Source organism: Pelodiscus sinensis, chromosome 16 (assembly GCF_052426305.1).
Source record: "Pelodiscus sinensis isolate ZL-2025 chromosome 16, ASM5242630v1, whole genome shotgun sequence".
Taxonomy (NCBI): Eukaryota; Metazoa; Chordata; order Testudines; family Trionychidae; genus Pelodiscus; species Pelodiscus sinensis.
The window spans coordinates 27,040,255-27,053,488 of NC_143067.1; the positions used below are offsets into that span (position 1 = coordinate 27,040,255).

At 42.5% G+C, this 13,234-nt stretch overlaps 1 protein-coding gene across 2 annotated transcripts; it reads right to left on the reverse strand.

Moving 5' to 3' along the window:
* Window positions 1-1,015: 1,015 nt before the first annotated feature.
* IL12B (interleukin 12B) lies at window positions 1,016-11,597 on the reverse strand. Of its 2 annotated transcripts, none has more exons than XM_006138088.4 (6): window positions 11,516-11,597; window positions 8,924-9,208; window positions 7,904-8,024; window positions 6,851-7,056; window positions 5,181-5,326; window positions 1,016-1,138 (listed from the first exon to the last, which is right to left on the reverse strand). In XM_006138088.4, exons 1-6 carry the CDS (start codon window positions 11,595-11,597, stop codon window positions 1,016-1,018), a joined length of 963 nt encoding a protein of 320 aa, XP_006138150.3. The 2 variants fall into 2 exon arrangements, with proteins under 2 accessions (XP_006138150.3, XP_089625513.1); XM_089769387.1 differs by having other exon boundaries at window positions 5,175-5,326.
* Between the last annotated feature and the right edge of the window lie 1,637 nt (window positions 11,598-13,234).

The window sequence follows — 13,234 nt, forward strand, 5'->3', positions numbered from 1 at the left end:
TAAATGAAGCCGCGATCATTTAAATCGCGGCTTCATTTGCCTTTGCCTATGTGTCTAATCTACATGCCTCTGACGACAGAGGCATGTAGTCTAGACACAGCCTAGAGGTCCCTTCCAGTTCTAGTGTTTTATGATTCCCCTTACACATTCAAGAAACTCTATTTCAGTGTCTCCCTAGGGCTGGGAGACTCTCCACTAATTAACCCAAAAGAACTAGATTAAAACAGCTTGTCTGTGACACAAACCAGTTCACCTTGGATATATAGCTTGATCCAGTGCAGTCTCTTACACCTTGGCTGTGTCTACACTGGCAAGATTTTGCACAAAAGCAGTTGCTTTTGCACAAAATCTTGCCACCTGTCTACATTGGCCGCGAGTACTTGTGCAAGAACACTGACGTTCTAATGTATAAAATCAGTGCTTCTTGTGCAAATACTCTGATGCTCCCACTCAGGGATAAGCCCTCTTGTGCAACTGTTCTTGCGCAAGAGGCCAGTGTAGACAGGCAATGTTAATTTTTTGTGTAAGAAAGCCCAATGGAAAGCCACATCTCTTGCACAAAAGCACATGCCAGTGTAGACGCTCTCTTGTGCAAATACTTTTAACGCAAAAACTCTTGCGTTAAAAGTATTTGTGCAAAATCATGCCAGTGTAGACGTAGCTTGTGTATAGACCAGTCATTAGAGGGAGGAAAAGATCAACATTCTGTCAGTGTGATAGCAGTTCTATACTCTTACCAGATACTTCACTGATGACACAGTGCAAATACTAACCAGGCAGGGAGAACTTTTAATGACTGGTGGTTCCAAGTGAGAACTAGATACATGTTTCCTGTCTAGTATAAATGAATTATAAATATTTCTCAAGGGCTTTGTTCCCTTAAAGATATTTCAAGAAACAGAAGTAGTAAGGGCTAATAAAATCTACTATTTAAGAAAAATAAGCCACATAGACCCATTTCCTTCCACAAAGCCAAAAGTCAATTCTGCTACTGTGATAAATGATGCAGTGAGCTTTACCTGCAGAGTTTCCAGTCACTCCAAGATGAATTGTAATACTGATCTCTGGCCTGGACATAGATCTTGTCAAACTTGCTTGTCTTTGACAAATGAATGAACTGTTCATCAGTATCATAAAACTATGGACAAAAACACAGTTCATTAAAAAGACTGTAAGAAGTTAAGCAATAGTTACTCAAACATCAAGTTAACATTTAGTTGATCTTGTTACAAAAATGAAAATATGCTCATAGAAGTTATTGCTGCTGTACCAAAGCATAGAGGAAGTAGAATTAAACTGATTTGAAATACCCTTGTATGCCCTTTCATAGTGTGATTTCCATTGGTGTACATGCTATAAAGAGCACTTGTAAAGCTAGTCTACACTATTATATTTTTAATGAGGCATTTCCTCAGTGCCAAAGAACCATTACGAAGGAGATGGCTCCATCTGCTGGCATTCTCTTTCTTCATGTTTTACTTGATAAAGTGATCTTTTAACACATTAGGTCTGGTGATGAATTGGAATAAGTAAGTATCATATAAATTGTTTTATTTTCTGTTATAAGTTTTGGCAAATGTCAATCAGAATGTGGGGATAAAAGCAGGCATAGATCCATACTTATGTACCCACATGGATATTATCTTATTAACATTTTGGACTTAGGATTCTATTGTAAAGTGATGTTAATGGAAATGTATGGATGGGCCCTCAGTTTCTTTACCATTCTTTTTAATTTTAATATTCAATTTTTATTTCTTTGACTATTTTATATAATTGGATTTTATTTTATGCTTCTATATTATAGATTTATGTATATTTCCTGATGAATTATTCCTGAGTGAATTCATAGCTACAAGTGTATTTCACTATTTTTTATGTAAAGTAAATCCTTGTTTACAGTAAAAGAAAGTCCCTATCTGGAGACAGCAGAGCTATGGTTCAGGTCCAGGACTAGTAGTCAGAAGATGTAGGGGTCCTTTCCTAGCTTTTCTGCTGGTTTCTGGAGCCACTGTGGACAAGTTACCACATTGTTGTTGATGAACTTGCATAGCTGTATTAGCAATGGAAAGAAAACTGTTTTTTGACTTCTTAAAAATTAATATTAGGGCTTAAATCCACTACCAAGAGATGGATGCTATGGTAATCTATCCAGATGGGGTCTATTTAGCAGGCCTTGTAAAGACATGCTTAACAGACCACAGCAATCTTTCCCATCAATTGTAATACTCCACCAGGATAAGAAGCTTACAATAAGTCGAAAGGAGATTTTCTCTCATCGACCTAGCACCATGTAAACACAAGTTGATCTAAGCTATGTTGACCTGACCTTACTTAATAACGTGCTGCTGGAAATTGGCAAAGACTAAAGCATCCTCCAATCTCTCATGGAGTGTGAGAGCATGAGTTTTTTTTTTTTTAAATCTGTTAGCAAGAGCTCTTGTGTGCAAATTGACATGCGACCCAATATGGCAGAAATTAGGCTGCCTTTGTACCTGGTGTAGGAAAATGTTGTGGATTTTCCCCAGCTCATGATCCATTAAGCAGAATAATCCTGAGGCAATAGATACCTTCTTCTCATGCTAACATGACTGTACAATGCTCGGTACATAGACATGCGCAGAGGGTGTGTTGGGTGTGCACACCCTAATATCTTGGGCTGGCTAGCAGCTGTTGAAGGAGGAGGGGGATTTGAGACGGGGTATCACAGCCCGTCACTTTCCCCGTGGCCATCTCCGGGGCACTTTGGGGCAGAGAGTGTGTGTGTGTGGCGGAAGCATCTGGGGCCGGATCAAAGACACCAGCCCGAACCATTTTTTTGCCCCAAGCCCCGCCCGGCCCAGCAGCACCGTGTGGCCACCTTTCTGTGGCTGGGGGTGTCTCCGCCCGGCCCGGCCCGGCAGCACTGCGCGGCACCCCTTCTGCCCCTGGGGCCACGGCCCTGGCCCTGGCCCCGCCCATCTTGGCACCACAGCGTGGTGCCCCTTAAAGTGAGGCATCCCAGGCTAAGGCCCAGCCCGCCTGTAGCTTGGGCTGGCTCTGACTCCAGCCCGGCAAGCTGGAAGGCAGAAGCCAGCTTAGCCTAAGGTAAGGGAAAGAGAAAGAGAAAGGGAGAGGGGGAAAATAGGCAGGGGTGGGAGAGGAAGAGGCCTGTGCTGAGGGGAGGGGGGCAGGTCAGGAGAAGAAAAGGGAAAGCACCAAGGGACAGGGTGGAGGAGAGACAAATGCCAGGGAGCCAAGTGGAGACAATGAGGAAAAGGGCAGGAGGGGAGGTGTCAGTGGGAGGGTGGACAGGGTGATGCTGGGAGAGGAGAGGGGAAGGGCACTGGAGGTTTGAGGGGGAGGAGGAGGTGCTGGGAAAAGGCTTGAAAGAAGGGGTGGGCATGAGGAAGGCAGGGATGGAGCAAGACATGTGAGGGGACAGGGACATGAGGGGAATGGGGGCAGAGGGTGGTGAGGGGATGGGTATCAGGGAAAAAGAGGGCAAAGGGGGAAGAGGCAGTGAGGGAAGGGGAAGCACCAGGAGGGTACAGGGCTAAGGGAAGGTGCAGGTGCCAGGGGATTCTGGGGTGAAGCAGAAGGGCAGACACCTGCAGGGGAGGGACCAGCACCAGTGGAGAGAGGCAGGGCAGGTGTGCAGAGGGAGGTGTTAGGAGAGGGGATCAGGAGGGGTAGCTCACATGATCAGAGTGGGGCTACTGGAGGAGTGGGCACAGGGGAGAGAGAAGGGCTGATGGAGGGGGCCAGGTCTCAGGAAGGCTGAGGACAGTGAGAAGGGCAGGAGTCAGGACAGCAGAAGAGGGTGAGGGGTTGGGGGGAGCAGGCACGAGGGGAGATGATGGAGCAAGGGGAGATTTGGCAGTAGAAGGAAAAGGTAGCAGTTTATAAGATATTTATTAATAACAGTGGCACATCCAAACAAGCCACATGAACTCAGTACTGGTACACAACACAAAATTCATTCTGCTCATGGGAGGAAACTCTTAAAGGGAAAACTTCCCCAGCCTCTCTGCCTCTGAGTTAATGTCACACACATTGAGTTAATGCAACTGCAGGATAGTTGCATAAGGGGGGTTTGGTGGGAGCCAAACTAATTCCTATTGGTAGGAGGATGGTGGGAAAAGACCTTGGGGGGGGTGTCACATGGCACCTTTTACTTCTGGTCATGTGTCCATCTTGCACCGAGAGTGTTACCTCTAGAGGTGTGGACAATGGAAGTCGGGGTGTGGCCAATGGGGGTCAGGGGCATGGCTAATGGGGGTCACAGTACATTTTAAAAAAATTCTTCAGGTGCACACCCTAATGAAATGTGCTGCGCACGCCTATGGCTGGGTGTATATTGTTTTTTACTCTACCCTCCACTTTACTACCAAGATCCACTCTTCTCCAGTTGATATGGTATATTAGTATATCGTATATTGGCACAATCTTAAAATAGAGCACTTACTTTGATTGTGTTTCATAGTCAGAAAGATCCCTGACTCTGAGACCCAAAATGTGGGCAAATAGCGAAGACATAATAGAAATGATTATCTTTCATGTGTAGAGAAATGGGTCATATCAGGGTGACTTCTGTGGTGTTCTTTAGAAAATATGTCAATAGTAGACTTATTTATTTATGTTATGTTAGCATTTAGATACCTTGGCTAGGCTAGAGTTCCAGAAACATTGCACAGATGTACAGTTTACAAGAGACCTTGCTGCAAAAATCTTACAACATAACAACTGGATAAAGTAAATAGATGGGCAGGAAGAGTAAAAGAGGAAAGAATAACAGAGATAACAGAATGGCACCTTCAAGAGTTATTATAATAACTTCTAGGCCACAAGCACATGACTGAGATTGGTAATTAAAGGCCATGGAGATGTTTCTATGGAAATATATTACTAAATACTAAGAATATCCTACAATAACCAAGTGCTTTTCATTACAGCGGGTCCCAAAGCATTATCCAAACTAGAGCCCTCCAGTCCTTATTGAGATCAATAGGTAATCTGAGTTAGAATAGCAGAACTGGTTCAGATACATACAGTAATCATTGAACCTGCCATTGAAATAATCAGACATTCAACCCATGTTACTTGGATGCTACTGTGTTGATGAACAGAGATGTGGGACAAGTTCTTAAAAGAATGCATGACACACATTCAGAGTAATGAGAGCTCCCTGTTACAAATACCTTGTTTTTTTGAGGTGTTGACTCTTCAGCATTGACTTTAAATGTCAAAGGGAAATAAGACTCTGGTATGTTCCATGTTCTGGGGTATTTCCATGTCACTGTGCCATTTTTTACCACATACTCGCACTCGGGAGGGTCAGGTTTTACTTTAAGAGAAAATAAGGACAGCATTAGCATGAAATAACTACATAGCATCAGCTGTTTGTACTTTATTAGTACTAATTATTAAGTTAAACAACTGTTGGAAACCATAGCAACTTAGGCTAAGATTGTGCTTGAGGGTTAGGAACCCTTGTATCCTCCTATGGAAGAGGGATCGTGGTCACACAGTTCCTCTTATGTGAGACTCTTCAAGGATGACAAGATTTGGAGAGCTGCAGAAGGCAAAGGGAAGGGACTGAGCCTCAAACTTTGTGGATGTATAGAATGCACAGGGAAGGAAAGTGTTAATTTGGCAGCATGGCTGCTTCTCCGGCATGCTGAACAACTTCCCTTTCCCTCATGGCAGCATGAAGACCTCAGGAGCAACTTTCCCATCAATCTGTCTGTTTTTGTGTGCTCTGCATCCCTCTCTCCTTTGAGGTATTGATATGCAGAAGTTAGGGTCACCAGATGTCCCAATTTTATAGGGACAGTCCTGATATTCAGGGCTTTGTGTAGAATAGGCCCCTATTCCGCACAACCATGTCCTGATTTTTAATGCTTTCTATCTGGTCACCTGAGCAAGAGTGGGTATCTGGAGTTTGTACTGTTCCAAGCACCATGCAGGTATTTACTGGGAAATCTGTTCTTTTCAGAGGGAAGCGTATCCAAAGAGCGATTGGTTTCTGGTTCTGTTCTTTGCTTTCCTCTGCCTGGACCTTCTACTACTCTGGAACTCTCAATCCATGGAAAGGACTAGAGGGGATCCCGTGAAAACTATGATGGGGCATATTCCAGAGAGACATTGCTTCTCCACGTCCTCAGCCAAAAGGCACTAACTTTTGTTTCTGCTGGTGGATGCTTTGGAGTGAGGGTGGGAGGTGGGATGAGGTATAGCACAGGTGGAGGCTCAGGGGAAGGAAGTGCACCAGAGGCGGGAAAAGGCTCAGTATAGATGGGGCTATGGGGGAAGATGCCAAGAAGGGACAAGGCCTCTGGGTGGGGCACAGGCAGGGCCATAGTCCAGCCACTGGTGACTCCCTCACTTCTTAGGAATTTCTGGCCATGGTGCTCCAGCATGCCTCCACAGAGAGGTGCACCTGCATCCAGTATTTCTAGCCCTGTTCAAACCACTTACACCTACTGTCCAGGCTGTGGCAAATGGATGCTGACACTCCCTATTTTTTTTACTGGGTGCTTGAGCTACCGAGCATCTATGAAGTTGACACCCATGCTCTGCCGTCTTCCTGGTTTCTGCCAAGTTTTGTTCTCTTTTACTCCAGTAAGGGGAGGGATGCCTACAGGCCTAGTAAGCAGTTATAGTGGGGTGGGTGTTAATCACTCTTAGCCCTCAGGTGAGGTCAGAGGCACACAGATGACATAGAAATAGTGTGGGGAAGCCAGTACTGTTGGAACAGTAAAGTCACCAATCTTCACTATTGTCCCTAAACACCCATTTACTCAGGATCACTGAATCCAGTACAAACTTTACACACTTAAACATAAAAGCTGATATCTGATCCACTCACTGATATCTCGGATGAAGAAGCTGCTGGTGCAGTTGTCATATTGTGTCTCATCAATAACTTCCAGGAACATCTCAGTGGGCTGATGCTCCTCAGCAAATGGGCAGTGATTGATTTTCTGACAACTGACTGTGTACGTTGTCTCTAATTCATGGCGTTGAGGCACAGGGCTTCCACAGATGACATTTCCAGAAACATCCTCTTGAGATCTGAATACAAAGCAGGGAGTGATAATGGAAATGCTGAAGAGCTCTGAATAAAGTGTTGCTTATGGATGCTTTGGAGGACACTGTCTCGTCTGGGTTCTGGGCATACACTAGAGACAGTGTGTGTCATTCTCTTCCTTAATGATACTATTTATTGACTAGTGTGAAAGATCTAATGTCTAACTTTACTCTTCAGCCTTTTCCCCAAAACTCAGCTGGTTCCACATGTTTCCATTAACAAATGACACCACACAGTGTTACCAGAATGTGACTGTATTCTTGCATCCAGCAAATTATGCTTTTCTGTTATTTCCTCTTTTAACAAATAAAAATAACACAGTGCCAGAGCACTCCCTGCCTTGGAGAAACCCATTGGAGGTGGTGGTGGGAGATAGGAAATCCCCGAGAGGTTTTCCTTATAGTGAAATCCTCAGGGTTCTACAAAACATTCCCTTGAGAGGGAGAATGCTTGCCCCCCTCCTCAATCCCACTGAGCAAGGGGGAGAGATGGACCCTGAAAGAAGATTTGTTTCTATGTCTGGTTGAAATTCCTTTCCTTCTCGCCTGCAGCTTTACTGCCTGAGTCACTCTGTGGCTGCATTACAGCATCTGCAGAGAAGATCCAAAGGAAGTTGATTATACTGCCATGCAGTAATTCAGGGGGACTGTCCCACAGAAGATGTCCAATGTGCTGGTCCACATCCTCAAATTAAGATCGTGGCCTTCCCCCTGCCCAGTTCATGTGGTAGGCAGCCAATCAGTCTTTAGAGTACCTCTGCTACATGGTGTCAAAGGGGTATTCTGGCCTTATTATGTTAATGAAGTGTTTAAGGAAAGTACAAGCTCTTACCCTTTTAGACTTTTGATTGTGAACTGCACATTTGGACTCTCATTTTCTGTCTTCCATGAACATACGAAAATCCCTGAATAATTCTTTGCCTCACATTTTAAAAATGTCATGTTGTTTGGTTCTGGATTGGAAGAAAGAGGAAAATTGATTTTAAAAAAATTATCAAACCAGTAAAATAGTAACGCTATAAATCCCTTATGGCAGATAGTGACTCCATTCCCAGGAAGACAATGCACGGTATACACATCAGCTGGACAGTGGCTAGAAGTTTGCTGGTATCCAAAAGTGACACTTAGGAATTATGTTTTTCTCAGAGTTAATTCACTTCATTTATATGTTTTATTTTTTAGGATATTTTCCAAATATTAAAAAAGCAAACCACATATTTTCAGCAAAGCATTTCCTTTCTCTGTCTATTAGATTGTTCACCATTCTGTTTGTGACACATTTCAAAGATGGTTTTATAATGCTCGGGGTAGGAATCATGACTATGGATGAAAAGATTCCTTCTTTCTAACACTGTTTAGTGGCCCCAAAAGGAAGACAATAAGATGATAGCTTTCTTTGGGAGAGGTCAAAGGGGAAGAAGAGTCATTCCCCCTCATGCTGTGAAGTTGTTCCACAGTTGCTGCTCCAGGGGCTTGAGTAGCCTTAGCATTTTTCTACTCCCTTGTTGCATAGAGGAAGAATCTAAAGATTCTTGTAATGTCACAGTCTCAACTCATCCTTTGTGACAGCATGTAGGAACCCCATGTACAGCTGTACTTCCCAAATCCTGCTCCTGTATTACATAGCAGATCTGCCTAGTTCTGCCATAGGTGGGGGCCTCTCCACCCATGTAGGAGAGGACATTCTTTGCCTCCTCATAGCTGAGCTGCACTTTGAAGATGTACTATGCTAAAGACTAATCCACGTCATTAATCATGCACTGTGCTCCTTTCCAGTGAGTTTTCCTTTTTTTGGTGATGCTATGGCACATACTATACATGGAAATGACAGCACACTGTCTCAGTACCTTACCTTTAAAACTTTTTAGAATCCACTTCGATATTTGTCTGCTCGAGTCTTTTTTAGTAATAAGGAAAAAATAGTAATTTAAAATCTCATCGGTATCACTTTTCTGACAGGTGTAGTTGCCAGCATCTGGGAATTCCTTTACTGAAATGGTTAGGGTCTTGCCAGTTGCTATTCTTTCCTCATCCTTCATCCAGTAGACAGACATAGCTTGCTCTTCAGATATATTGCAGGTGAGGTCTACTTCTTCAGGCGGTGCTTCCTGCGTCCACTCTGACTCTATGACATAAACTATAAGGAAATAAATGTTGAGTGTTAGTCATGAGTAAAGTGCTGGTAAAATCAAGCCACATCTTAGGCCCAGCACTGCTGTCCATGAAACTACTGGCAAAATACCACTGGCGTAGATAAGAATTTCTGGCAAGATTTCCAGGTTTCAAATGTAAATACGAAATGCATATGAAACGTCATGAGCAACCAGTGTTATCTGTGCTGTCTCAGAGAATTTGTCATAAGCACAACCCTGCAAAGCATTTCACAGAGAGGGAAAACAAGGCCCAGAGGCCCAGGCATTCCCCCCTACATATGCTTAAAGCCCACTGGCTTTAAACATGACTACGCATGAGCTAAAAATGAAGAACATGCTTAAATACTTTCCATGATCCAGGTTTAAAACCCAAAGGCCAAATCCTACCCACCTTATTCCTGCAAGGAGCCCACTGACATCAGTGGAACTCCTCGGATAAGTAGATTACTGGATCTCAGTCTTTTGCTCACAGAATGAGGGGTAAAATATCTCTGCAGCATTGTATTCTCCTTCTGGGTTCCCTGGAGAGCTCTCTGCAGTGTGATGGAAAGGGGACAAATGGGCAAGCCAGGAGCATATCTTGCCTCCTCCAAAAGTCCCACAACCTGATACTGCATTGTTTCCTGCAGAAAGTCTGGCAGCTCTTGCAGCATGGTCTCAATGAAGTGGCTGCTAGGAGACAGATGATTCCAGAGCAGAGGTACAGGGCCTCCAACAATTAGTCATGATCCTTTGAATATTCTCCAGTCACTCTATGGAGCCCTTCGCTCCACACAGTGAGAAACTCTCCTTTATGAAACAACGGAGTAAAACTTTGTTAAGCAATCTTTGTGACTTTTTCTTCCTTTAATCCTGCTCTTGCTAGGTTTTTCCAGATGGTGGAAGGCAGCAGTTAAGGCCACACATATGTGTAAATGAATTGCTCAGGGGCAGACTGAAGGTAGAACTCAAGACTCTTCTTCATCCTTACCAAAGTTAAGAGCCTTTATTTGCACTTTCACTGACACCAGTTCTACAAATATAGCCATTGCCCCATATAACCTGTCTACCTTTTCTCTTCTGCCACTGACACATGAGCCTCGGTTGCCATTAGTGTCCACTAGGTTTGTGAGTTTCCCAGTGTGTGAGTACATTTACTGCAGATTTACAAAGCACCACAACCAGTGCCTTTTTTGTTAAAAATAAAAGGTCCTGGTACTCCAGGGGAAAAGTTGTTGAGCTCTGACTGGAGGTGGTGGTACTGCGTATCAGGCAGTACTGTCACAAAAAAGCACTGCCCACAACTGCACTTAGAAGTGCACCACTCAGGCTGGAAGGAAACATCAGTTTCAGCAACTAACCAAGAGAGCTTTGCAGTAGGAGATTTCCAAATGGATGGCTTTAAACCAAATAACACTGCTAACTATAGGACACTGAATCTCATCACAACAGACCGTGTAGACTGCTTATTAAAGACATGAATGTCAGTATACAAGCTAGGGTTTTCCAATCTGCCTGTGGGTATCAGGAAGCAGAGGCACTAGGAAATGCCAGAGAGGTACTAAGACATACATTTGTAGTTTCTATGTAGTGGTAGACACACTTGTAGTTTAAAGTGCCCCTAATATTGCTTAGGGACACTACGACTTATTATTATGACCTAAAGCTATCAGCAGAAGTTGTTGAAATAATCATTACAAATAATATTCCTTACAGCAAGACCATTTTGCACCTTGAGAAGTCCCAATGAAGTCAATGGGGATGCTTGTGGACTACGGTGCTTGTCAGCATGAATCGGGGGATCAAATAAGACCATGGAAATTTAGCTCCATTCTCTGGTAAGTGAATAATACTGTCACTGATTCTTTGAATGAATTCATATTCACAGTTATTTTCTCTGAACACCTTAAATTAAATGTTTTCAGGCATTTTTTTTAAAAAAATGTTCACTTTGACTATTTGCAATTCATTACTTGTTTGTGGGTTGTCACCTAAGTCACAAGATACTGTTTCTGCTTCCTGGTTGCATGACTGAAACTCTTGAAACGGGACAACAATGAATAGGGAATAAGGCAGTTTCTGCTGTGAATTCTCAGATGAATAATCATGTTGCTAAACTTCGTGAAGCTTTTAGGACTCCTGAATCTTTTCCTGAACACCCAGCAATAATCTCAATTCTCATGAAAAATTAAGTATATGACCCCATGAATTATAGCTAATGAAATTCTGCTTTTATTCACAAACACATTTGTGAATACATTGGTTTTAACTGTTCAATCAGTGTTAGTTTTCAGTGAATGAAGATTACTTACCATTCTCCTTCAGTTTCCACTTTGCTTCCAGAAGGATTGCAAGAGAAAATAAAGAAAGTAGGGCAAAGAGTAGATGAGACATCTGTGGAGTGTGGGGAAAAGAATAATTAATAAGCCTGCTTGGATGAAAGATAGTCATCGGTATTATTGATTGAGCCCCTTATACCTATTAGTGTGCTTAGTAGGCTGTATGAAGAAGACATAGTGCCTGCCTGAAGGAGCCAAGAGACCCCATTCACAACACGCTTAGCTATGCCAATAATCCTTCCTCATGGGAGGAGTCTCATTGAAGTTGATGGAGCTCCTTATAGGAATAAAATGAGTAGGATTTAAAGCCAATGAAGCTGCTTATGTGCTTAATATTAAGCATACACTTAAGAGTTTATTTGGACCAGCATCTTATTCAGCACTTACTCAGGCAAAATTCCTACTGAAGTCTGTATCACATAATTGTTAATAACTATATTTGCAAAAGTGGACAGAACATGTGAGTAGACTGAGGCCTTAAATACATTCCTCTGCACTGTGCTTTTAATAGACAGGGTGAAACTAATACACAACTGTAGTTCTGAATTCTGGAGTTTTGAATTTGCATGTGCAGCATCCATGCAGGGGAGCTACAAAGCTGCCCTATGGTGTGAACTGCTATTCACACGCCCTCTAATCTGAACTAGGTGGCAGTATAGACAAGCCATTGGTCCTTCTACTGGTACCCATAACTTTAAAGAATGATTGAAAATTTTCCATCAGAACTGTTTCTTTTTTTGTGTAACCAAGTATTTAATTAAACTAAAGCTTTCCCTATAAGAGCCCAGTTTTTGAGGAATTGTTTAATTCTTTGTCAAAAAACAAGCAGAAACCCAAATTGCAGTTTCCCCTGTTGTCAACAGAGATGTTTTGGGGGCTTGGGGTTTTTTGATGAATATTCAAAAATTTCAATGAAAAACCATTTTTCCATGTTCACCTCAATTTTCATGAGAAAGAAAACCCACTTTCTGATCCGCTCCGATCATAATCTGAGTATCTACCCTGTGATTAGATGTGTATGAACAACATACTTAATTGACACCATACTTTCATTAACTTCATTTACATCAGTTAAGGATCTGGCTACATATGTGTAATTCATATACAAAAACATAAATGTTGGTAATATATAATGTATATTTCAATTTTATTAACTGTAAACATGCAAAGCTATACGTTATATACATATCACAGTATGTATAAATACATAAAACACCTGCTTTCTAGGCTATCTTACTTTAGCAGAATAACAAGGAGTCCTGTCACACTTTAAATATTTGTTATTCTTTAAGGTGCCGCAGGACTCCTTGTTGGTTTTTCTGAAACAGGATAACACGCCAACCCTTCTGAAATTGAGCAAGAATGTAAACTGAAAAATCTTCCACTTTTTTGAGGGGTAGAGGCTCATGAGTGTATTTTATATAACTAATATCTTTTGACTTCATCTCAGATGCCCCAGTGTAGAGATGTTTTACCACAGAGCAATAAGAATGATTTCTTACCTTTTCCAGTGGAGCTTGTTAAGTGATGCTGCTGGAAGTGGTGGTTCTATGGATCTGACAGCAGCTAGGTGCTGGTTGCCTTTATATTTGTAAACTCTGAAAGTAAAGAGATACTTTGTTTCACCGCAATACCACAGAATTGCAACATGTGGAGTGAGTTCCTTTTTTACAGAGTGATAGCGTTAAAGCA

Bases quoted from the DNA above. Each gene is read 5' to 3' on its own strand.
- IL12B (XM_089769387.1), bottom strand. From the start codon at position 11,597: ATGTCTCATCTACTCTTTGCCCTACTTTCTTTATTTTCTCTTGCAATC. The intron at 9,209-11,515 runs GTAAGTAATCTT...ATTTCCTTATAG, and splicing joins GTGGAAACTGAAGGAGAATG to TTTATGTCATAGAGTCAGAG. The intron at 5,327-6,850 runs GTGAGTGGATCA...TTTCTCTTAAAG, and splicing joins CTTCTTCATCCGAGATATCA to TAAAACCTGACCCTCCCGAG.